Raw genomic sequence first — 26697 nt, 5'->3', positions numbered from 1 at the left:
AAGCAATGTGTTATTCAACTCAAATTTGGATCGAACTTGCTTCAAACATATTGAATGGATAAGTGGTGAAATTTTTGCACAGTTGAGTTATTCTATACTGCTATAATAGAGAATATCCTCAGATCTGGAACATTTTAGGAAATTGGCAACAGCTGATGGTATATCTGTGTCATGCTGATAGTAATGTCAAGGGATCTTAAGAATTAGTGATATTAAAAAATAGAATTAGTCATATTTTACAGCAGGCATCTCTAAAAGACTTACGCCTTTTAGGAAGCCCAATTCCATATGCTTCTTCATTCTTTCCTCTCTTTTAAGATGAATTAAAGGAAATACTTTGTATCTTCTGCGTAACTTGAATTACCTCTGAGTTGCTAAGAGTTGGACACAACTTAGCAACTGAACAACAAATGTTGAAAGAAGCTCTTACTTATCTTGATGATTGGCTCTCAACCTAGTGAAGCATGCCCTTAAAACCTGAGCTCCATTTCTTCAGCTTTATAGCTGGTGTGTCTTTTCTTTACCTTTTAAAATCCAGCCATACTAAATTATTCACAATCCTTCAATTAGATCATCCTGTCTCATGATTGTATTCTTTGAATGCCATATCACGTATCATTTACTTGGCAAACTTCTCATCTTTTTTTCAAAACTCAGTTCAGATTTATGGTACTCTTTATAGTTTTCTTACAAAGGCCAAAATAGAACTGATAACTCCTTCCTTAGTTTTGTATCTAAAACATGTATCTAGATATCTAGATAACTCCTTCCTTAGTTTTGTATCTAAAACATCTATCTAAAACATGTTCATTATTGAACATGTATATCTTCTACTAAATTATGTGTTCTTGAAGGAGAGAGAAATCAGTGAAAAATTGAGCATCCTTGAAGTAACTTTGTCCCCCAAACATAAGTTGGGGAAATATAAGTAGAGCAAAACGTGTCTGCAGAGACATAGAAGTTTGAAAAAGCATCTTTAGGCTGGGGTAACAAGTATGATTGGCAGAGTAATAGATGTTAAGGCTTTTAAAGTGACATCATAGAGTTTTTTCGAGTATGCTAAAATAATGCTTATTATGTCTCCATAATTTGAGTAGATGAGCGCTATTGGGGAAGCTGCCAAAGTTTTCTGCTACAGTTTCCTAAAAAAAAAAAAAAAAAAAAAAAAAAAAAAATGGTGGTAATAATATCTACTCCTTCATGGGAATTGCACAGCAAGTGATCAATGTATGTTAGCTACTATGGTTATGATTATTATTAGTAGTATTAGAATTATCTACCCTTACTGACAGACTGAACTCTGTGATAGATTTTTTAGCCCATCCAAATGCTTAAAACATTGTAAGTGCTTAATAATATTTGTTGAAAAGATGAATTATTGTATACATAGTAAAGAAACATTGACTTCTCTTGAAGACAGAAATTAGGTGAAAATACTTGAAATTTAATATTTGTCATCATGACATAAATTTATTAGGAAGAGGACTTAGAAGCAAAGAGACCACTTTGGAAGCTATTGCAAAAGTCTACATGATATATGGTGACAAATTACATCAAAGTAGTGGCAGTAAGTATGGAGAAAAATATGCTGGAGAGTCAGTCAACAGGTACAGATGACTTCCACATGTGCAGTGTGTTGTGAGGGTCGAGAGTAAAGGCTCTATAGTATACTGCCTGGCTTCAAACCCTGTCCCTTCATTAACCTGCTGTGTGACCTTAGCAAATTACTTCACTTCTGTGCATTTTAGTTTCCTTGTCTGTAATAATTATACCCTAAGGCAATAATAAGGATGAAATAACGTTTGCTAAATAAATCTAAGATGCCATATTTGTTGTTGTTGTTTAGTTGCTAAGTTGTGTCTAACTCTTTATGACCCTATGGACTGTAGCCTGCTAGACTCCTCTATCCATGGGATTTACCAGGCAGAATCCTGGAATGGCTTGCCATTTCCTTTTCCAGGGAACCTCCCCGACCCAGGGATTGAACCTGGGTCTGCTGCTGGGTCTCCAGGCAGTTTCTTTACCACTGAGCCTCCAGGGAAGCCCAAAATGCCACATACAAATATACATATATAATACTTAATCTTCATTGTTATCATTATTACCATTATTTCTGAGGAGATAAACACAGGGGTTCAATTTCAGGTGATTCTAATTTGGTCCTGGATACCATTAATTGAATAAAGACTATGGTGGCCTTGTCAGAGCATAATTCATTCAATTTGGAACACCTTAAGTTCCAGATGTCCAAATAGACCTGCTTATGAGTATAAATTTAAAGAGAAATGTATAGATGGGAACATATTTACTGGCAGCTGAGAGAAAATGTCCACTGAGGAGATGAGAAAGCTGAGGACAGAACTTTGATTGGGGAACAGGTGACAGGTTCTGATAAAGTACCGTCAGGCAGAAAGGAGGAGAAAACAGGGGAAAAAGAGTATCTCATGTATCAAGTGTGACAGATATCAAAGAAGAGGTCTGTTTTTCATTTTGGAAATAGGAAGTAGATATATTAATAGTCTTTACCTAGAATCACTTGAAACGGTTGGGGCAGACTCCAGATTGCAGTGGGTGCATATAGTGCTAAACTATAGAGAGAATGAATACACATTATCTGTGGGCTCCAATGTTATGGATAATATAGGAGAAATACTGAAAGGATAGAGTAATCATGCTCCAGAAATTATGGGTTCTAGGAGGCAAAGTTCCGGAATTATCTGACAGGGTAGTCCGGTGAAGGATGGGGAGGTCTGGAAATTGTTAAGCCCAACTCCAGGCAGACAATCCAAGAGGAATGAATGGCTTCCCTTTCTCACTTTTGACTCCCTGCCTCACTCCCATTAGGAGGGAAGATTTTGGAATCGTGTTCTCTCTCACCAAAATATTATTTTTCAGCCCACAGGGAACCCAGACTAGTCGGAGGGGACATTCCCTGCTCCGGTCGTGTTGAAGTGAAACATGGCGACACTTGGGGCACCGTCTGTGATTCTGACTTCTCTCTGGAATCGGCCAACGTGCTGTGCAGGGAATTAAAGTGCGGCACCGTTGTTTCCATCTTGGGGGGAGCTCACTTTGGAGAAGGAAACGGACAGATCTGGGCTGAAGAATTCCAGTGTGAGGGCGACGAGTCCCATCTTTCACTCTGCCCCATTGCACCCCGCCCAGATGGGACGTGTAGCCACAGCAGGGACATTGGAGTAGTCTGCTCAAGTGAGACCCAGACAACATGTTCATTTTGTCCCCATATTGTGAAGAGGGTAGGGTAAGGTAGTCACAGACATCTTGTTAAAGCCCTGTCTCCTTCCAGGATACACAGAAGTTCGCTTGGTGGGTGGTAATACCCCGTGTGAAGGAAGAGTGGAGGTCAAGATTCTTGGGACGTGGGGATCTCTCTGCAACTCTCACTGGGACATGGAAGATGCTCACGTTTTGTGCCAGCAGCTTAAATGTGGAGTTGCTACTTCTATCCCAGGAAGAGCACCTTTTGGGAAAGGAAGTGGACAGCCCTGGAGACACATGTTCCACTGTACTGGGACAGAACAGCACATAGGTGATTGTCCTGTAACTGCTCTGGGTGCATCACTGTGTCCTGAAGGGCAAGTGGCCTCTGTAATCTGCTCAGGTAAGAGAATAAAGGGCAGCCAATGAGGAGCCTCTCCCATGGTGGTGTGCCTTAAGAGTGGGTATAAGGGGGGGGGGGAGGAGAGAGTGGGATGAACTGAGAAAGCAGCACTGATGTATGTACACTACCATGTGTAAAAGAGATAGCTAGTGGGAAGATACTGGTTAACACAGAGAGCTCAGTTTGTTGCTTTGTGATGACCTAGAGGGGTGGGATGGGGGTTCTGGGAGGGAGACTCACGAGGGAGGGGATAAATGTATACTTACAGCTGATTCATGTTATTGTACAGCAGAAACTAACAACTAACACAACATTAAAAAACAATTGTACTCCAATAAAAAATATCCTATGATAAACCATGATGGAAAAGAGTATTAAAAAAAGAATATATACATATATATATATATATATATATATGTATGTATGTATATATGTATAACCAAATCACTTTGCTGAATTAACAGGAATTAACAACATTGTTGATCAACTATACTTCCAAAAGGGAGCGGGTGTACCTATAGTAAAGAATGGGAGTAAAAGGAAATGATCTACTTTGAGAGATTATGAGAAGTGTACCAGAATATTAACTTGTCTTTTTAGTGGGAAAGTAAACTTGATTTTCATGGACCTCATAGTTAATAGAGCTTATGTGTGTGGGTGAGTCATTCAGTCGTGTCTGACTCTGCAACTCCATGGACTGTGCCCACCAGGCTCCTTTGTCCATGAGAATCTCCAGACAAGAATACTGGAGTGGGTAGCCATTCCCTTCTCCAGAGGATCTTCCTGACCCAGGGATTGAATCCAGGTCTCCTGCCTTGCAGGCAGATTCATTACCATCTGAGCCATCAGGGAAGACCATTTAGGACTTACCATGTAACTTCTCAGGCTTCCCAGGTGCTGCCAGTGGTGAAGAACCCAGCTGCCAATGCAGGAGACATGAGACACAGGTTTTCCCTGGGTCAGGAAGATCCCCTGGAGGAAGGCATGGCAATCCACTCCACTGTTCTTGCCTGGAGAATCCCATGGATGAGGAGCCTAGTGGGCACAGCCCGTGGGGTTGCAGAGACTCAGTCATGACTAAAGTAACTTAGCACAGGCACACATGTGCTTTCTCAGAGGATCTGATTCATTCTTAGCCTGGTTGACCCAGACATCTTTCTCTAAAGCTATGTTTGTTCTGAGTTCATCCATCTAGCACACCAACTGACCTCCTCTGTTCATTCCATCCTTTTGTATCTCTTGTGATGAATAATGTTTGGTGCTTGCAGGAAACCGGAGTCAGACACTATATCCATGCAATTCAACATCTTTGGATCCGAAAAGCTCTGTTGTTTTGGAAGAAAATGGTGTTCCTTGCATAGGTGAGAATCGGTGACTGATCTATGAAAATGATCTCCAAATCCTCAGAAATGCATTTATCACTGTTTCATTTGCTCTTTCAGGGAGTGGACAGCTCCGCCTGGTAAATGGAGGCGGGCGTTGTGCCGGGAGAATAGAGGTCTATCATGAGGGCTTCTGGGGCACCATCTGTGATGACAGCTGGGACCTGGATGATGCCCACGTGGTGTGCAGGCAGCTGGGCTGCGGTGTGGCCATTAATGCCACGGGTTCTGCTCATTTTGGGGAAGGATCAGGGCCCATCTGGCTGGATGAGGTGAACTGTAATGGAAAGGAATCTCGCATTTCTCAGTGCCGTTCTCATGGTTGGGGGCGGCAGAACTGCAGGCATAAAGAGGATGCAGGAGTTATCTGCTCAGGTGAGTTCTGGAAAATTACAACTGGTTATAGTTATGGAAGAAATGGCTGAGGTGGAGTGGTGGGTGGGGAGGATATTAATGTGAGTAAACTCCTTGAACTACAGGTTCAGAGGGAACACTTGTGAGATTCAGGCTGCCAGAAGTGTGGATCTGATGCATTAGTACTACCTCATGTGCAAGGTGGGCTATGCTGGTGGCTCAGTGAGTAAAGATGCAGGAGACCTGGGTTTGATAACCTGGGTGGGGAAGTTCCCCTGGAGAAGGGAATGTCTACCCACTCCAATATTCTTGCCTGAAGAATCTCATGGACAGAGGAGCCTGGTGGCCTACAGTCCATAAGTTGCAAAGAGTCAAACATGACCAAGTAACCAAGCACACAGACACACATGTGCAAGGGAGTATGTAGTATGATATCAGAAAGAGGAAAGTTCAGAAGTGAGGTTGCATGTCATGAAAATGACAGTAAAAGTGATAATTAGAAATTCTTTTATAAACATATAGGGTTCTAGATGTTGGTTAAGGATTCAGTGTACCACATGATGATCACTGTATTAATGAAGTAGATTAAAAAGGATAAGAAGAGGACTTCCCTGGTGGTCCAGTGGTTGAAAATATGCCTGCCAGTACAGGAGACACGGGTTTGATCTCTGGTCTGGGAAGATTCCACATCCGCAGGGCAACTAGGCCCATGTACCACAACTACTGAGCCCACCCTCTAGAGCCCATGTCCCTCAGAAAGAGAAGCCACCAAAATTAGAAGCTCACACACTGCAACTAGAGAGTAGCCCCAGCTCATTGCAACTACATGAAGCCCATGTGCAGCAATAAAGACTCAGGATAGCCAAAAATAAATAAAACTTTTTTTTTTAAAGGAGAAAAAGAAATACATTTGGTAACACATTTTACAGATAAAAAGACCACATGCCCCCAAGTAATTTTTCATGACAAAGAATCACAATGAGACACTGCTCTTGTTTTGTATACACGATAAAATATTAGAAAGCATTGTGAACTAGAAAAATGTACTCGATTGTAATGTATTGGGGAAAAAAATGGTGCTATGACTTAGCAAGTGAAAAATTCTATATGCCAGATGTGATTTTGCTCTCACATTTAATAACATAAAATCTGGTAGAGGACATACAAAACAAAACTATCTCAGCTGGTAAAGAATCCATTTGCAGTGCAGGAGACCCCGGTTTGATTCCTGGGTCGGGAAGATCCCCTGGAGAAGGGATAGGCTACCCACCTCAGTATTCTGGTCTGTATAGTCTCTAGGGTCACACAGAGTCGGACACAACTGGGCGACTTTCACTTTCACTTTTCAAAGTGTCAGAAAGGGAACTATTGTATTTTAAGGTAATGTATACAAAGCATTGGTTTTAGTGTCTGAGTATCTCACTAAATTTCAACTGTCAAGGACAATTGTCCAAAATTGAACAGAACAGGGTTACAAAGTCAAAATTACGGTAATTTAAAGAGAAAAAACCCAAACTTTGTAATTCATAAAAGGCTCTGAGTAAGCTTTTGATTGAGATTTAGATGTCAACTTAGAGTCACTGTTGGCATTTTGAAGTGAAGTCGCTCAGTCGTGTCCGACTACTTGCAACCCCATGAACTGTAGCCTACCGGGCTCCTCCGTCCATGGGATTTTCCAGGCAAGAGTACTGGAGTGGGTTGCCATTTCCTTCTCCAGTGGATCTTCTTGACCCAGGGATCGAACCCAGGTCTCCCACATTGTAGGCAGACGCTTTACCGTCTGAGCAACAAGGGAAGTAGAGGTCCCTAATTATAAAATCCAAGACCAAAAAAACCAGAAAGTATTTATAGAACAAATATTTTAAGAAAATCTACCAAATCATCATGAAGTTACCAAAGAATTTCTAATAATGGCATATCCTGTTAGATCATGTTAGTGTTACTTGCTCAGTAATGCCCATCTCTTTGCCCATGGACTGTACCCAGCCAGGATCCTCTGTCCATGGAATTTGCAGGCAAAAGATAGCCATTGCCTTCTCTAGGGGATCTTCCCAACCCAGGGATTGAACCCCAGTCTCCTGCACTACAGGCAGATTCTTTACCATCTGAGCCACCAAGGAAGCACGCTGACCTATTTTTAAAAACACGCACACATCAAAGTAAATGAAGAGAGTCCTCTGGATCTTCAGGAAAGATGCAAAACTGCTATTTATTTCACTCCAGAGTTCATGTCTCTCAGACTCATCAGTGACACCAGCAGCGAGACCTGTGCAGGGCGCCTGGAAGTGTTTTACAATGGAGCTTGGGGCAGCGTGGGCAAGAGTGACATGTCTGCAACCACAGTGGGGGTGGTATGCAGGCAGCTGGGCTGTGCGGACAGAGGAAGTATCAGACCAGCACCTTCAGACAAGCTGGAGAAAAGGCACATGTGGGTGGACAACGTCCGGTGTCCTAAGGGACCTGAAACCTTATGGCAGTGCCCATCATCTCCGTGGAAAAGGAGACTGGCCAGCCCCTCAGAGGAGACCTGGATCACATGTGCTGGTGAGTATCCGTGGGCCGGTATGACAATCTCATTCTGTTGCTCCACTCTCATCTCCTGATCTAACTCAGTGAGCATGAGTAAGGTTTGGTTAACCCTTATTCTACCTGGATGATGTAAATGGTTTTATTTAATTTGGCTTTTGGATACTCAGGATCAGTGACTATTTTCTCAAAGACGATCATACTCTGATGGCCTTCTCAAAAGTTTAATTCCGTTGTGCTTTCTCTGTGAACAAATTAGGATCAGAGAATATATAATTCAGTATTTGACTATTGAGTTGCTCCATTTGTCTTTCAAATAATATCTTGTTACACTCAATGTAAGGAGAGAAGCAGTCAGAAAGATCAATCCTGAATTATTTCCCTGTTCTACACCTTCTTAAACTGGAAGAAGATTTCTATTTATCTAGTAGTTTGAGAGGATTTATACTGAGTTGGCCAAAAAGTTCATTTGTCTATAATTATGGAACAAAATTTTTGACCAACCTAATGCATTTACAATGCTGACTTTATCTCATTGACATTTACTAAGTCACACTAACGTTCTAATGTCCAGGATGAAATATTTAATACACCCAGTTTGTTGGAAGGACATGCACTTCCATGAAAGATGAATGTTGTAAAATTCCAAATGCACATTCTATAAGCAAAGTTTTAAAACAGATTTTTAAAAAAGAGTTTCAAATTTTTCTTTTCTCCCGTGACCTCCTAGGAGCTTTTATCTTCTCAGTAATGATCAAGGTGTCTCTGATTTTTCAGATAAAATAAGGCTTGAGGAAGGAACCACTAATTGTTCCGGACGCGTGGAGGTCTGGCACGGAGGCTCCTGGGGCACAGTGTGTGACGACTCCTGGGACCTTAACGATGCCCAGGTGGTGTGTCGCCAGCTGGGATGTGGCTTAGCTCTGGAGGCAGGAAAAGAGGCAGCATTCGGCCAGGGAACCGGGCCCATATGGCTCAATGAAGTGAAATGCAAGGGCAATGAGTCCTCCCTGTGGGATTGTCCTGCCAAAAACTGGGGACACAGTGACTGCGGGCACAAGGAGGATGCCTCTGTGAAGTGCTCAGGTGAGCCCAAGGGGTCTGGCATCTTCCTGCAGCTCGGAGAGGGTGGGCGGGGAAGGGCATTGTGTAAGGACCGGAAGTACCGTCCCAGGGACCTGGTGGGGAGAGAATCATGCGTGTTGTTATACATTGGTCTTCAGACGGTAAAGAATCCGCCTGCAATGTAGGACACCTGGATTCGATCCCCGGGTTGGGAAGGGCAACCCACTCCAGTATTCCTGCCTGGAGAAGTCCATGGACAGAGGAGCCTGGCGGTCTACAGTCCTTGGGGTCGCAAAGAGTCAGACAGGCCTGAGCGACTTTCACTGAGGAAAAGCATTTAGCTTACATGTATCCGTGTGCAAAGGGAGGAAAAACTAGGGGTCTCTAGTTTTGGGTGGGAAGAAGTAGTTTATTTGGTTGAGAGGCTAAATCCCCAGACAGGAAACAGACATAACTGTTCCCTATGTAACTCCCAGAATTGAGTCTCTCCTCTTTTCTCCTACAGAAATTGCAGAGAGCAAAGGATCACTAAAGGCCACAGGTATATCAACGGGTTTCTGAGCATGGGACCGATTGTCTGCATTATTTAGAATCCCTCCTTAAGATTTTCTGGGTCAGAAGCTCTAAGAAGCTGAAATTCACTTCAGCAATCCTGTATTGACCTAGAAAAGGGATAGTAACTGGGGACCCAGGTCTTTTAGCTAAGATGTTATTACCTCTTGTGATGTTTCCCTGTGCTCAGGTCACTCGTCCACTGTTGCACTTGGAGTCCTTGGGGTCATTCTGTTGGCCTTTCTCATCGCAGCCTTCTTGTGGATTCAGAGGCGAAGACAGAGACAGCGGCTTGCAGGTCTGAGCCAAATTATCGTGTCTCTAATGCTTCTATGGCATAGGAAGTTTCTTGGAATAATACAACAATAAAAAAATTAGATTCAAGTATCAAATGGCCAGAAAGAGGAAACCTAGAAGAGATTTAAGCAGTTTCCCCAAAAGAAGAAACAAAAGTTCAGAGAAGAAAAGGGGCACTGCTCATATTCATGATTATTATAATGTAACTATGGGCTTCCCTGGTGGCTCAGTGGTAAAGAATCCCCTGCCAATGCAGGAGAGGAGGGTTCAATCCCTGGGTCAGGAAGACCCCCTGGAGAAGGAAACAGCAATCCACTCCAGGATTCTTGCCTGGAAATTTCAATGGACAGAGGAGCCTAGCAGGCTGTAGTCCACGGAGTTGCAAAAGAGTCAGGTACGACTTAGCAACTAAAAACAACAGCAAATCGTGTATCTACATCTTTAATTGGGATGTTATAGAATTGATCGTTTAGAATGAGTATGCTTGTGTGGTTCTGGATGAATCCTTTATTGCCCAAACATTTATTTACTCTAACTCTATATTTATTACTAAATTTACTGTTCTGTTAAGCAACGTGCTAGGTTCTGAAGATGATTCTGACATGGATAATCCAATGTTCTTATCTTTATGTAATTTCCAGTCTAGCCAAAGAGAGATATATGTAAACAAATAAATTGCAATGTATTATTATATAGTAACATGAATAAAGAACAAAGGAGGCCCAGAGAATAAATTAATTAACTGAAAAGGGAGTATCGGAGGCTTCTAGGAGATTTTGAGACAAATTCTGAAGATATAGAGCAAAGAACTTAGTGAGGTACATTTCAGGGAGAGAAAAAAATATTTACAAGTGTAGAGAAGCTTAAAAGATGGCACATTTGGTGTTTTGGTGGGGGTAAGTAAAAGGTGAGTTCAAGGACAGAAGTTCCTGATGAGGCTGAAGAAAGGGGAAGAAACAAGTAGTGAAGTGTATGGCCTGGTAAGAAGATTAACAGTCATTAAAGTATGGTATAGTGGACAGAGTACTCAGGCAGGCTCTTAGAAAGTTCTGTTTGGACATCTGAGGGGTGAAAGAGAACCACATTATTAACAAAGATAGGATTTTGAAATAGTTGAGATGAAAGATGAAAAAGACTTTATAGTGAGAATGAACAGGAAAGGATAAGTTTTATAAAGATTTTAGACAAATCTCCAGTGAATTGTGTAAGAATGCTGGCTGCCTTGGGAGAGGAAACTGGGTTGTAATAAGATGGCAATTGGATAACTGGTTTAGTTTCATTGCTATTGCATTTGTGTTTGTGGCATCACAAGGGTGAAGCTTGACAGTAGAAGAGAATGGAAACAGGATAAGGGCTTAGGTGATGATTGGATGTGTTTGCACTGCTGGGAAAAAGCACACATAGGGAGGGAATGTTTTATTATGCCCCTCTGACTCCTAACCTATGACCTCTTTTGTCAGTTTCCTCAAGAGGAGAGAACTCTGTCCATGAAATTCAATACCGGGAGATGAATTCTTGCCTGAAAGCAGATGATCTGAACCTATATAATTCCTCAGGTCTGTGGCTTCCTAGAGGGTCCATAGCCCTGGGGTTCAGACTGGTAACTGCAGCTGAGGCTGAGAGGCATTCTACTTCACATAGTAGTGGAAAGAAATCTCAAACATAATAGGAAGCCTGTGATGCACACAAGGAAGAAAGGCAGGAATGAACTAAGCATTATTCTTAGAAATATTCATTATTGAATATTTAATAATGAATAAATATTCATTATTGATAGAAATTGCAATCATGAAGACCTCTGGCTAAGAGGTCCATGATAATTTCTGACAGAGGATCTGCGTTGTAGAATATTATGACTTGCACATCTTTATATTAAAACAGAAACTAACCTTCGAAAGATGAAACATTTCATCTCTCTTTCATAATTTCTTCCATTTTCACTTTCTGTTACATTCCTTTCTCTAACATTTTTCTGAAAGTTTAAGCTTTCTATGTCTTTATCCCATCAGAAGCCATTCCTATTCATGGGACTAGCCTAATTTCCCGTTACATAAAGCTTCTTTCTTTATTCTCTGACTTCTGTTTAGCACCAGAGCACTAATTCTGCCTCTAGGAAGCATAAGTCTGCTGGGTTGCAAAAAATATCCCAAGGACTTCCCTGGTGGTCCAGTGGTTAAGACTCTGTGCTTCCACAGCAGGGGGCATGCGTTGGACCCCAGAACTAATATCCTGCATGCCCTGTGGCTAAAAAATACAGTGCAATACAATATGATACAGTAATAATAAACATTTTAAAAAAACCCAGTACCACTTTATGAAGACTCAATGCCTTCTCAATATTCCTTACCATCTGAGAGCGATCTGCCTCACTTTTTCAGTGCAAAGGAATTGGTATTTGCCAAAACTAACTCAAAGAAATATATGTAAGACATGGGAAAGACTTTCTGTGCCTCTTAATTGACACTGTTTGCCTTCCTAATTGTGAACAGTGTTTTTAAATGTTCAAAGAGCTTCTGAGGCACATGAGGGGAGGTCTGATTTATTTTCCAGTAATTATTTTTTTCCTTTCAGAAAATTCCAATGGGTAAGATGGTTTTAATGTTGCTGGACTAATTTCTGTGTCTAAATCTCTTTCTATTTTTGGATGAAAAAGATCACTTTGACGTACAATGAAAGAAGAAAAAGGGAATTGTAACCTGGTGAGGTAAGAAGAATTTATTCATCATTGTTCAAAACAGTTACATTCCTTTTGAGAATGCCTCTGGTATTAAGAAGGAAGAGTGTATATACACATGTATGTCCATATGTGTTTATGTTTATATGTATATTCAGAATATGAAACAGTTTTTTAAGAAATTAATTTTATTTATTCATTTATTTTTCGCTGTGCCAAGTCTTCATTGCTTTGCGCAGGCTTTCTCTAGTTGCCGGAAGTGGGGGCTACTCTTCACTGCAGTACACAGCTTCTCACTGTGGTGGCTTCTCTTGTTGCAGAGCTCAGGCTCTAGGATGCACAGGCTTCAGTAGTTGCAGCATGCGGGCTCAGTGGTTGTGACATGTGGGCTTAGCTGCTCCATAGCATGTGGGATCTTCCCAGATCAGGGATGGAACCCGTGTCCCCTGCATGGGCAGGTGGATTCTTATCCACTATGCCACCACGCGAGTCCCTGCAACAAATTTTTATAAATGACTCTTGTCCGTCTGTTAGTTACCTATATCTTAAGCAATAACAGTGGTTTATTATGTTGCTAAGGAGAAGCTGGGGAAGTAAATATGAATAACTCTTCTAAAGATATTATAGGAGTTATTTCAGAAAAGAGACAACACGTGTGTACAGGTGTATAATGCATGCTAGGATGAAGATAGTGAAAGATACTATAGGTGTATGGAAAGCTTGCCTAAGAGTTTGGAGAGATTGTGAAGATGTGATGATCAAGTTTAACATCTGGTGACTGAAAGATGGGCCATTCTAGGGAAAGGACATGGCATGTACAAAGTGTGGCATGGGGGGGCAGAGCAGGGAAAGGAGGGTGGGATGAATTGGGAAATTGGGATTGACCAATATACACTGTTGATACCATGTATAAAGTGGATAATGAGAACTGACTGTGTAGCACAGGGAACTCTGCTCAGTGCTCTGTGGTGACCTAAATGGGAAGGAAATCTAAAAAAAAAGGGGGGACGTGTATACGTAAAGCTGATTCACTGTACGATAGAAACAAACACAACATTGTAAACAACTATACTCCAATAAAAATAAATTTTAAAATGTGGCATAAAAGAGAATCACACCTTTGGGGAGTGGTAAGCTTTTCATTCAAAAACATTGAAAATACGTTTGGTGACAAGTGGTGTCCTGAGCGCTGAAGATGCAGAGATAAAATATACTATTGACAAAGACATGGCTATTTGATGAAAGATCTCAGTTTCTGTGTGGGTGTACAGAGAGGCCGTGTCAGGGGAGGGATGTGATGAGTGTCTAGACAGGAAAGGCTGCATAGAGCCCAATAACAAATGGTCTTATCTGTTGTGTTTCCTATTCATATTTTATTTCAGGAACTGTTGGGGAGGTGGTGGGCTTTGGAAGATTAAGTTCAGGCAAGATATAATCAGATTTGCTTTTATAATTTCTTTTCATAAGAAAAATGGAACAAAAGAAAAAAGTGAATAAGGCAAGAAATTTGTTGTCATACATAAAAAAGAAAAGATGGTAAAATGAATTAGTGGGTACATTTTCTATTTTGTTAAACAATTTTGGGAGGACTATTCCTCTGGAATGATATATAGCAGAAGTATGGGTTTTTGTAGAGATATTTTATATGGCATATGAGAAATACAGAGTGAGACTAAGAATAAAAGACTTCTTAAAAGTATGTAAACATAAAATGTTAATATCATGCTTATAGACACATAAACATAGAGTTGTCATAAACTGTATACAGGATAAAGTGTTAATATATGTATACAATATATATATAGTATCATAATATATATATATATATAAAAGACTTCTCAGGTGGCTCAGTAGTAGAGAATCCACCTGCTAAGCAGGAGACTCGAGTTAATCCCTGGGTTGGGAAGATACCCTGGAGAAGGAAATGGCAACCCACTCCAGTATTCTTGCCTGGGAAATCCCATGGACAGAGGAGCATGGCAGGCTACAGTCCATGTGAAGAGTCGGACACAACTTAGCAACTAAGCAGCAGCATATATAAGAAGCAATTGTCAAGACAAAGCATGTAATAAATGATTGGGCAAAGGTATGAAAAAAGCAGTTCTCACAAAGTGAATTTTAAATGACTATTAATTTTAAAATGCTCACAATGTGTCTGGGCAATTCAAAGTATGATTAACAATGAGCTATTCTTTATATAAATCAGACCAACAAAAACTTAAAGCAGCACCAATGTTTCTTGTTGGTGGGAATACAGAGAAAAATGTAATTTCAAATGTTGCTGTTGGAAACAAAAGGTGCCTTATGAGAGAGAAACTTAAAAACTTCTATTAATTTGAAAAAAAAAAAAACATGCTTCCCAGATCTTTTGACCCAACAATTCTACCCCTAAAAATTTCTTTCATATAGATAAAGCTTTTAATATATAAGAACAAATATACAAGAATTCCCTTTAGCAGCCTTTTTAGTACTGCCCCAGAGCTAGAAACAAAGTGAATGCCAATCAGTGGGGTAGTAGTGGCTAGAAAAGTTATGGTGCAGCCAGCTAAAAAAGAAAAAATCATGCTCAAAATTTAATAACATCATTCCACTATTGTGTTCATGTTACTGAGTACAACTAAACATAATGTTTGCATTTATAAAACTATCGTGTGTGTACAAGTAAAGAAACAATTAAAAATTCTAACATTGTAAACTGAGGCCTATGAATGACTTTTGGTTAGCAATGTCAAACATATGAGTATTATTCTGATAAATAATATTTATCTCATAAATAAACAGTAACAAATAATAAATAAATAATAGATAACAAACAACTTTTTCCTTAAAGAGTAATCGCTACTAAGTCACTGCTTCAGAATCACACTAAGGTGCATTTTAAAATGGCCTTTCTGTACTGTAGTTCTCTGGAGTAGAAATAATTCTTAAGCACACTGAAGTTTGAAGAGCATTGCATTTAAGTTTTCTGTTTGGGAAAGTAGTATGGTTTTTTAATATACGTGAGTAAGTAAGCAAATGAGTGTGTGTGTGTGAGAGAGGGACAGATGTAATATAATACATTATATTAAATGATAATGTAATTCTTCTACATGTGTGCATGTGCATATGAAGAGAAAAGTAACATTATTCTATTTGTGTCTTTAGTTCAGCCAGCTTGACGAAGACCTGGACTGTTAAGTGAGCAAGGATCAACACTGAAGATCGCAATACAGTCCTTTGTCTCCTGATATTCAAAAGACTGCTGCTGAATTTTAAAAAATTAATTTGGTGAATGTGATGACTAAAAAGTTGTAGATAAGATTTTCAAGTAAAGATTTTCAAGTATTAAGTAAAAAAGAATATTGCTGATTTGAATTTGTCTTAACTCCTTATTTTTGATTCTAAGAATTTCTGAATGAGCTTTTTGACTTTTAGAGTTTCATAAATACAATATGATGTTTTTTCATCTGACAGTGTTCTTATTTACATATATCTTTTTCTAGTTTGGTTTAAAAAGTAATTTTCTTCTTACTGTGCCGTGTGCTGAATCGCTTCCGTTTTGTCCGACTCTTTGTGACCCTATGACTGTAGCCCGCCAGGCTCTCTGTCCATGGGACTCTTCAGGCAAGAATATTGGAGTGGGTTGCCATTTCCTTCTCCAGGGGATCTTCCTGGCCCAGGGATTGAACCCATGTCTCCTGTGTCTCCTGCACTGCAGGCAGGTTCTTTACCACTGAGCCACGTGGAAAACTTTTCAGGGAAAGGAAAGAGTGACTATTGAAGGGTTTGTTAATAACATATGGTTATGTTTACAACACATGACTCTCATGAGTTCTTTCATTGCTTTCTGTCACTGTAATTCTGGTCACTGACAAAAATTGCACAGGAAATCCTGGTGGGGCTACAAAATCTCATTTTTTAGGGCAGCATAACTAAGCTGAAATGAATGCATTAATTATGTCATATATATATACACACACACATATATATATGTATATATATATACACCTTATAATGAAAGTTTATATTTTACTAAAAATCACTTACCCATGTAACATATTAACATAAGGAAAGGATAACATGTAAAGAAAGACTTACAGTGAATTGATGCTTTTGAACTGTGGTATTGGAGAAGACTCTTGAGAGTCCCTTGGACTGCAAGGAGATCCAACCAGTCAATCCTAAAGGAGATCAGTCCTGAATATTCATTGGAAGGACTGATGCTGAAGCTGAAGCTCCAATACTTTGGCCACCTGATGTGAAGAACTGACTTATTGGAAAAGACCCTGATGCTGGGAAAGACTGAAGCCAGGAAGAGAAGGGGACGACAGAGGATAAGATGGTTGGATGGCATCAGTGACTCGATGGACATGAGTTTGAGCAAGCTCCAGAAGTTGGTGATGGACAGGGAAGCCTGGCATGCTGCAGTCCATGGGGTCACAAAGAGTTGGACATGACTGAATGACTGAACGGAACTGAAAGTGATTCAAGGCTGTTTAGAGTCTATTGAATATCCAAGTGTTAGATGCAATTTGATTTTATTTGAGTACTGCATGCACCCTTTTCTAGCACTTAGGGCTTCAAAGCAACTATCTTGTAAAATCATGACATTTGGCTCATTTTCCATTTCTCTTGTATCTTTTTTCAATTTCAAAGGCACATCTTCCTCAGCTTTCAATGGCCTTGAGTGTGTATGTGTGTGTGTGTGCACGTGTGCTCAGTTGATCAGTAGTGTCTGACTCTGTGAACCCATGGACTGCAGCCCACCAGGCTCCTCTGTACATGGGATTTTCCAGGCAATAATACTGGAGTGGGTTGCCATTTCCTTCTCCAGGGGATCTTCCAGACTCAGGGATTGAGCCCTTGTCTCCTGCATCTCCTGCATTGGCACATGGATTCTGTACCACTGAGCCACCTGGGAAGCCCTTCAATGGCTTAACCTCCTAATAAACCCATCTGTAAATTGAAATTGTCCTGAATAGAAATGCATTTAATACTCCTAACCTCTGAACATGGTGGTTTAGCCTAGCTTTCTTTAAATGTTCACAGAACACTTACATTAGCCTACAGTTAGGTCAAATCATCTAACCCAAAGTCTATTTTATAGTGCTGAATATCTCACATAATTCATTGACCGCTGCACTTGAGAACAAAAAATTGGAGTGGTTGGCTGGGTGCAGAATGGTTGTTCACCTTTGTGGTGGTGTGACTGGAGGGTGTGTCTCACTCCTGCCACTGCCCAGCACCACAAGAGTAACTGAGAGCGTTATCACCAGCCCAGGAAAAAATCAAAAGCCAAAATTGGAAGTACGGTTTCTACTAAACATGTATTGCTTATCTCATCTCTACAAATGCTTGGGTCCTTTTATCCATATTCCTATTTCAAAATCAAATTCATAACCACTGACTGGAAAAGATTCATGGTCCCTTTCCTTTTACTGTTTAGCATGTAATATGAAGATTTTATCAGAGTCAGTTGAAAGGCACTTTTAGTAGAAAGAGGAACATCACAGAAACGGACAAAAAGGAGAAACATATCCGCTTACAGGAACTCGTGAGAGCTCAGAATGAACCATAAACTTGATAAATGTTCTTCCCAAAGACAAGGCTCAGGCTTAGCTGAGAGGAAGGGGAAGTCCTGTGCATAACATGAGAAAGTGGTCCCACTGGGGTTACCTTTGTGCATGATGTTTGATGCTTTTAACTATCTAGGGCATGGATTGTGGACCCGAAATTTAGGTCCCAGAGACTGGGTAAAAATGCTTATTTTTAAATAAATAAATCAGGCATGTTCCTTGCCAGGGAACATCTTTGAAAAGCAATAACTTCCTGGGAATAAAATTAAGTCTAGAATGTTGGTTCCCCACACATGAAGATATGGAATTTTAAGTAACCAAGATTTGGAGAAAACATGGAAAACTATTGTAATTGTAGTATGTTTCAGAAAGATAAGAAGTTGGTTTCCATTCTTGGAATTATCTTCTAAAAGGATGAACTCTCAGGATAGTATGTGATGTGTTTAGCCCTCTTGCCCCAGCACTCTGAAGAATCCCTGTGAAGAAAAGAAATAGAAGTAGCCAGAGGATAGCAGCAGCAGCAGCAGCAGCAGAGGACTCCTGTGCTGTGATGACTAGATTTTCTGCTGAAGGTAAGCAGAGAGCTCCCCTTGGCACTATACAGGCATCAGAGCTGCATTTCCTCTTATCAGTTGGTTATGATTTCTGGCTCTTTAGGCGCTCTAAATGGCCCGGGACTGGAAGACTGAGAACTACATTTTCCATAATCCCTTACAGGAGGAAGCTGAGCTAAATTCCACCAGTGATAGATTCTCCCATTTAGGGAGATTTAGTTTTGCAGGAGTGTTTGCGTTTGCCTGAAAATTGCTAACCTTGGTATTGCAGCATCCTTTAGAAGTGGTTTCCTGGGGTTTTTTTGAAGCTTCCTGATGAGGATTTTGTAAGCACATGATTTCCTGTAGTAACCACTTCCTGCACTAAATACTTAGAGGTCTATCTGATTTTAGAACCTTGGGTCTCCTTGAATTCACTTAACTCTTAGAAGAATTACATTTCAGGAGCAGGCAACCAGGTTTTAGAGTTGTATCCTCTCATTCCAAAATATTGAATCATGAATAATAAAACAACAAGGAATAAAATAAAACACTTGGAAGGAATTTGTTGGGCTTATAGATCAACGAGAAAGAGAGAGAGAAAGAAATTAACCTAATGTTTAGTTGATATGTCATGTATGACTCTTTTGTGACTGCATGAACTGTAGCCCACAAGGCTCTTCTGTCCATGGGATTTCCAAGGCAAGAATACTAGAGTGGGTTGCCATTTCCTACTCCAGGGGATCTTCCCAACCCAGGGACTGAACCCCTGTCTCCTGAATGGGCAGATGGGTTCTTTACCACTGACTTATAAGGAAAGCCCAAAAGAAATTATACTAAGAAATTATCAGAAACTTTGGAAACAGAACTAGAAAAGACATGCACAGGCCTAAAGAAAAGAAAAATTATTTAAAACTTTAAAAAACAAACTATTAAGAAAAATCAATCAAATTTAATAAATAACTTATTAAAAAGAAAACACTAAAAATAAAATAGAAAATAAAAAAGAAGAAATGTGTTCCCAGAAACTGCAGAAGCACCTATGAAGGGAAAGAATATTCAGACATAGGAAGTGACACACACCACCCAAAATACAGATGCAGACAGAAAAGACCAACATCCCACGGACATTTTGAATGTCATCTTAATACACATCCATACAGTTTTACAAACACCAAAGTGAGTAGTGATTTCAGCAACTCCTTATCACAAATTATTGTAATTATTAGACAATGAAGGTACTTTTCCAGACTATTTTAACTTTCCATTCGATGTAGAAATTTCTCAGCTAACTGTTCTGAAAGGCAGCACCAGATTTTTCTTTAATATTTCTACTTATTGTTTCTATCATCTCAAAACCACCCTTTCCATGTTTTCAGTTCAGATATCTCTCTCTTCTCCCTTCCACGCCTCTAATCTCCCCTCCGTCAACTCCTCCCTCTTTCTCTGTCTCCTTCTTCCATCTCCTCCTCCTCCTCCTTTTGTCCACATCTCCCTCATCCTTTCTCTCCTTCCATGTGTCTCTGTCTCTGTCTCTCTCCACCCCTCTTGTCCCCCCCTCCTCCAGTTCCTTATATGCTTGTCCAACTAGAGATTCCTAGTGGATGCCTTCATGACTCATTAGAACAAACATATTGCATTTGGTTAAGAACAGAGGGGTAAACATGATATGTAAAGATGAGGAAAATTATGTGTAGGAACTTACATGAAAAGAAAACCTAATGTGGGAGAGGAGAGATAAAAATTAGTTTCACTTGATAACAATGAAGACATGTTTGGGGGTCATAAGGCTTCCAGTAGAAAAAGAAAATCTATAGAAATTCCTTCTCTGCATCTCAGTGAAATTGTGTTCCATGCTCAGATGGGTGAGGAGCATACCAGTGATACAAGAAAAAAAATGCAACATGGGCAGAACATTTCAGAAAGTTCAGATAAGTTTGCAGTGTGATTATCTTAGACAGAGAGAGAAAAGTCTCAGCTGTTCTCCTGGATTAAGTGACTGCTGAGTCTCACAGGGACCACGAGCTTTTCTGCCCCTGTAAGAATTACTGTATATGTTGCTTTAGGAGAATAAGACAACATAAGTAATCCACCTAGGATTTTTCCCTGGAAACAGGAAATTTGCTTGAGATTTAAGTTGAGTAAAAGTGATTGAGAACAAGAAGGAATAAGTTCAACAAAAAATTCCTGGTAGCACAGAACTTTTCTGAGAGTCTCACAGTATTTATTATCTTTTTTCCCCAGTATAAACACAGGCAATGAGGGTCTCTGAAGACCTCTCCCATCTGGGATATGATGTCACAGGACTCCTTACAACCTTAGCCTCTCTCATCAAACGGATGGTCCAGGGGAATAGATCTCAGTCTCGGAATCCCTGGGCTGTTTTGCTATCCTCACAAACAGTGGGGGATCTCCTCTCATCTCATCTTCCTTCCCTCCAAGAACTTCTGTCCTTGGTGACTCCAGGGGACAGCCTGAAACGAGAAGAAAAGTGCTTGATCATGCCTGTGAACCCGAAGAATGATAACATCCGTTTTAGAGAGCAGGAACAATGGAAGAGATGCAGACTGTAAAAATTTCTGTACATCAAACACTCAGAACCATTCTGTCAGGACATAACTTTAAGTAGATAAATTAAGATTTTTTAGTTGGAGGTTCAATATCAAACTCTCAAAAGCTAATAGAAAGAATGTACAGAGAAGTAGAAAGATATAGTAGACCTGAGAAGCACTATGAACAATTCAACATAATTAAGATTTATTCAATTTTCACACAACACAAGGCTGTAAATTCTATCCAAGTTCCCATAGACTATAAACTAAGAGACACTGGAAACATATCCAGGGACAGAAAACAAGATGTAAAAATTTTATGCTCTAAAGGTATTGAAATCATACAGAATCTGTTCTCTTATCACTGTGGAATTATGTTAGAAATCAGTTATCAAAAGATATTTGAAAGTAGCCCACATATTTTTAAGTGCAATGTGACATTTACCAAGAGAAATCTTTGATTTAGCCATTGAAACCCTCAGTAAAATTAGAAGACTGAAAAAACACGGAGGGTGACTGTAGAGAAGAAAGCATTTAACTGAGAAATTAATATCATGACTGGACTTTATGACTCTTGGCCCAGAGTCTGGGGCAAAGTTGTCACAAGAAAGGATTATTTCTCAAGGTGAATATACCAGAAATGGGAGAGAGGAAAGCATAGCTCTAAAACTGTCATAGTCATCCCTCAGTGACAGACTGACCATTTCCTTGTGACTTGTCCCAATTCTTTAAATATCTGTGCAGATAATCCCAAACTTTATAATAATTGTTATATAATAGGAGTTGCCATGTGAGCTATAAAAAAGTCAGTCTTCACCAGAAGGCTCACAACTTTTCACCTTACACAGCAAAAGCAACAGCTTTCTTTTTTTAAAATTTTTTTTCCATTTATTTTTATTAGTTGGAGGCTAATTACTTTACAATATTGTAGTGGTTTTTGTCATACATTGACATGAATCAGCCATGGATTTACATATATTCCCCATCCTGATCCCCCTTCCCACCCCCCTCTCCACCCGATCCCTCTGGGTCTTCCCAGTGCTTTCTAATCTGCTAATTAAAGATATTGTAACTGATATTTGCTACTTCAGTTCTCATAAGGCTCTCTGAGCCTCTAAAGAAATCTGCACCCCATTTAATCCAAGAAACTATATATTTGTAAGGGAGGTCAACCTAGTATATTAGGGGCAATAGTTATCATAAAGTAAGAAATGTCACAAAAATGTTCATATTGTGGCATCTCACCAATTTTCCATACAGAATTAATGCAAAAATCGATGGACAGTCCATGGAACTAATATTCAAGTCTGAGAAATATGGTCATAAAAGTCTGAGAAATATGGTCAGCATGCATGCATCAGTGACTGAGAATGGAGGCGGAAGGGGGTGTAACCACAGAACACACGATTTACCCAGCCTCTATGAGGACATAGAAATGACAGAAATGTTTTAAAAAGGGCAGACTTGATGTATGAGAGAGATAGAAACCCACTCAGATTTTCTAACACCAGAAAAGATAGCTGTACTTTCCTCAGTCTCTTAGAGAGCCTTAGCTGACAAACCTGTACCCCTCCATGAGAGAGACACTCCTTCACTCAGCAATGGAAAAGGAACCATGTCAGACAAAGCTGCTCATTCGACATCACTTAGGGAATTTTGTGTGCTGACTTTGGACTCTAAAGGCAGACAAGGGTCTCAAGGACACTGGCAGTGGTGAAGTGGATCATGGATTAGGGAAGTGGAGACATTTGTATAGACGACTGTGTTACAGTGACTTCATGTGAAGTTTGGGGCAATTCACTCAAATTTTTCCAACTGTGTGTGTGCTCAGTATGGCTCAATCATGTCTAACTCTTCGGGACCTCATGGACTGTAGCCCTCTAGGCTCATCTGTCTATGGAATTTTCCAGGCAACAGTACTGGAGTGAGTTACCATTTCCTCCTTCAGGAGAGCTTCCCAACCCAAGGATCAAATCCACTTCTCCTGTGTCTCCTGCCTTGGCAGGTGGATTCTTTACCACTGCACCACCTGGGAAGCCCAAACATGTCCAACTACAATAATTAATTATATATTCTCAAGTTACATAATGGCAGTGTTGAGCTAGACATTCTGGTTGTTGACAATGAAAAACCATGATCTACTTTATTTTACCTCAAAGCAACTCAAAGGTCTTTTACAGACTAGGCATTTAAATATTGTGTGAGGGAAACCTGGTCAGAGTATCTGACAGTATCTGACATTAATGTGACAATGTTGAGGGAGTGACATGGTGGATTCAGGGAACCCAAGAATCCAGGATGTCATCTCTCAATGATGTCACAAGGGAGCCATAAAACAGAAACTTTTCTGGAGAGGCAGGTCACTTGACATACACAAGCTGCAGGAATTATGGTCAACAGGTGGTCAGAATTTCTCCTAGAAAAATAGACTTTCAGTCTCCCCAGGGTGTTCATATGATGATCTATCTTACCACTTATCCTTACCACAAAGACAACTTTATAGCAAGTGCCTGGAGATGAGGCACTTTGTTTTTCATTGTCTAGCATAAAAAACAAACAAACAAAGGTAACTTAGTCACTGAGTCACTTGAGAGGGAACCTTGATAAGATGAGGAACATCCCAAATGTCAATAAGAAAAGAGAAATCTTTTCACCTACAGGAGCTCCTAAATAATAAGCCTATTTTGGGACTTCCCTGGTGGCCCAGTGGTTTAAGACTTCACCTTCTAAGGCAGGGGGTATGGGTTTGATCCCTGGTCTGGGAGTTAAGATTTCACATACCTCAGAGCCAAAAAACCAAAATGTGAAACAGAAGTAATATTGTAACAAATTCAATAAGAACTTTAAAAATGGTTCACATCAGAAAAAGACTTTTAAAAAATTTTATATTTGTTACGAAGTTAATGAGAAGTTAGCAAGAGTTCAGAACTGGACATCTGTTGAAAAATGTTCTCCCCAGAGAGGACTCAGATGTCTTGGGCTAGTAGAACATGAGGCGCTGTCTCACTGAGGCCAGATTTGAGTTTGGTGTCCTCAGCTGTCTAGCACCTGGACCATGGAAGTAACTAGACTGCCAGCTTATGGCCATATGAACCCAAAGGTGAAGGGCAAAGGATTCTTACCTGGTCTTCCTAGGTGGTCTATCTTCATGTCATCATTTTCTTTATCCTTATGGACAATATTGTGCAGAGTAAACCTGCATTTGAGCAAGACTAAGACAAAGCATGCTGGGTCAGACAACATCATCTGGAAATTCCTTCATATATTCCCAGTTCCACAGGGTTCCTTGTATCCTTAAACCTGGGCATTATGTAAGCTCAAGCATGGCCCCAGATACTTCCTCATCTTTCACATTCCTGGTGGACTGCTTAGCCTGGTCCTGACCCATGTTCTGCAAGTATTTCTATCACATAGAAGATTGTAATTCTAAGATCTTTAGCCCAGGGTCATTGAGGCCTTGGAGATTAGAGAAGAGTAAATATTTTCCCTCATGTTCCCCACATTATAATATATAACTTCTCCTCTCTCCATACACACATTCTCTTACTATAATTTTCCTGTGCCCTAGAGCCCACTGTGGCACTTACATTTCTTTACATGTTGGTCTATCTCAAGTAAAAAGGGAGAAAACATGACAAAGAGAAAAAAGATAAAGAGCATATAAAACAGGGCATAGAGCCAAGGAACACCATTTGGGGATAAACTGGCCTCATGTGCAGCTTCCTCCATCGAGGTCTGAGGACATGGAATCCTGTGCCTCAGCTCTATCTCCTCCTAGGTGACGAAGATGATGACATCACAGCTTCAGGCACAATGGGAGATGAAGACATGGATGTGGATTGGCCAAGCCTCATCCCATAGCTGCTAGAAAGAAACAGGCAACCTTAGGGAGCTTCACTTCCATCACAACTCCAGTGAATCAAAAACACTAGATGATCAGGTTAGACCAGTGAGAAGGTGGATTTTCATTATGCATATTCAGAATGTGCCTCTCAAAGAACTGGAGAGATATCCAGTCACAAAATGAAGAAAGTGATTTCTTTAGACTTTGCAGCCCTAGAGCCAGTCTTATTCAGCAGAATAATGTCTAAGTTAAAAGACCAAATAAAAGACAGGTTTTCCCTGCCACAGGGAACATTGTCCCACCACTGCTCCCCCAAACACACAATGATCTCAATTCCTGGTCTGAACTCAGACTTCTCTAAGGTGACTGACCAGTGTAGACCCACTGGCAAGATGTTCATGTGGTTCCAGTCTTTGCCAGCTCCCAAGACTGTTTGTAACACACCACCTCCAGGAGTCTTCATGCCTCACCTCCTTTTGCCATGAATGTATGTTTTCTCTCAAGGTCCACAAACCCTTTATTTCTCAACCAGAACAGAAAAGACATCAACCACCTAAGAATACAAAAACAAAATATGTGGCCAGTGTTGGATTGGACAAGAAAAATGAGTTCTAAAATCTGCTGCTCATCCAACTGAGAAAATAAAACCCAGACAGAAAGGGCAAGGGTCATTATGGACTATGATAGTCAGGGGGTACTTTACGAAACATTAGAGAGAAAAAATAACAAGCAAGTAGAAGTGAAAGGAAATTATCTATTGAAAGTCAAATCGACTTCCTGATTCTGAGGCATGTAAACAGGAAACCAAAATGCCTATGTGCCTTTTATTGGCTGAATTTTTGGCTGAGTATCAGATATTACAATTCTCCAACCTAAGTTAAAAAAAAAAACTTATCAAGATAAGAATTTATGTTTAAAATCTGAAACAATATTTGTTCATGTTTTTTCACTCTCATCATTCCTAAGAACCACACTAGGATAAAGTCTACATGGTTGTGTTGTGTTGACATCTTCACACAGAAAGATTAACAATTTAGGCTAAAATAACACTCATTGACTCAAGCACAGCTTTCTCCTCCTAATAAAGCTCTTTCTTCCTTATGCACAACTCTGTAGTTTTTCATCATTTTTCATATAAAGTCTGTTTATAACCCCTTGTGTAGGAAAAAATCAGGCAAAAGACAATTTAAGTTGTCATAAATGAGGAGGCTTTTTAAAAAACAATATAGCATTTGCCTTATCCTTTTTACAAACAGGGGGTTTTAAATCTGATGTTTTATTTAATGATTCAAAATATAAACATAAGTAATTAAAGGAGAACAATAAAGGAACAAAGAAATTGAAATTGTATAGGAAAATAGTACAGAACCAAAAATTGGTTCACTAATATATCTTCCTGTTTTATTTTCTTCAGAAATCTGCCCCCCCCTCAGATTTGTTGAGATATAATTAGCATATGGCCTTGTGCAAGTTTAAGATATACAACATGATGCTTTGGTACATATATATATATATATGTATATAGTGTTTTTTTTAAAAATACATTTATTTATTGCATCAGGTCAAGGCCAAAGTCTATGATCATTTTATACATGTTCTCCTTAAGGATTTTTACAGTTTCAGGTCATACATTTGAGCCTTTAATCCATTTTTAGTTAATTTTAGCATAGGTGTATAGTAAAGGATTCTTGTTCTATTCATTTGCTTGTGAATATCAAGTTTTACCAACACCATTTTTTAA

General features: G+C 39.9%; 1 protein-coding gene and 1 long non-coding RNA gene across 3 annotated transcripts in view; one reads left to right on the top strand and one right to left on the bottom strand.

The window, feature by feature from the left end:
* LOC133043709 (scavenger receptor cysteine-rich type 1 protein M130) overlaps nucleotides 1–15826 on the top strand; it is a 32652-nt gene extending 16826 nt beyond the window's left edge. The window contains exons 7-17 of the mRNA XM_061124862.1: nucleotides 2896–3210; nucleotides 3308–3622; nucleotides 4891–4983; nucleotides 5065–5379; nucleotides 7582–7902; nucleotides 8662–8970; nucleotides 9455–9490; nucleotides 9692–9799; nucleotides 11259–11354; nucleotides 12452–12502; nucleotides 15617–15826. Of these exons, the coding sequence (XP_060980845.1) occupies nucleotides 2896–3210; nucleotides 3308–3622; nucleotides 4891–4983; nucleotides 5065–5379; nucleotides 7582–7902; nucleotides 8662–8970; nucleotides 9455–9490; nucleotides 9692–9799; nucleotides 11259–11354; nucleotides 12452–12471 (1928 nt within the window). The 3' untranslated portion in view covers nucleotides 12472–12502; nucleotides 15617–15826. The remainder of the gene's footprint in view (nucleotides 1–2895; nucleotides 3211–3307; nucleotides 3623–4890; nucleotides 4984–5064; nucleotides 5380–7581; nucleotides 7903–8661; nucleotides 8971–9454; nucleotides 9491–9691; nucleotides 9800–11258; nucleotides 11355–12451; nucleotides 12503–15616) is intronic.
* Nucleotides 15827–20782: 4956 nt separating this feature from the next.
* LOC133043713 (uncharacterized) lies at nucleotides 20783–25655 on the bottom strand. 2 transcript variants are annotated; one of them, XR_009689755.1, is made up of 3 exons: nucleotides 25427–25655; nucleotides 24235–24976; nucleotides 20783–21034 (listed from the first exon to the last, which is right to left on the bottom strand). It is a non-coding gene; the product is annotated as an uncharacterized LOC133043713 (long non-coding RNA). The 2 variants fall into 2 exon arrangements; XR_009689756.1 differs by having other exon boundaries at nucleotides 24235–24973.
* Nucleotides 25656–26697: the final 1042 nt, after the last annotated feature.

This window comes from Dama dama, chromosome 22, assembly GCF_033118175.1.
Source record: "Dama dama isolate Ldn47 chromosome 22, ASM3311817v1, whole genome shotgun sequence".
NCBI classification, from domain to species: domain Eukaryota; kingdom Metazoa; phylum Chordata; class Mammalia; order Artiodactyla; family Cervidae; genus Dama; species Dama dama.
This window is presented reverse-complemented; position numbering and strand designations above follow the sequence as displayed.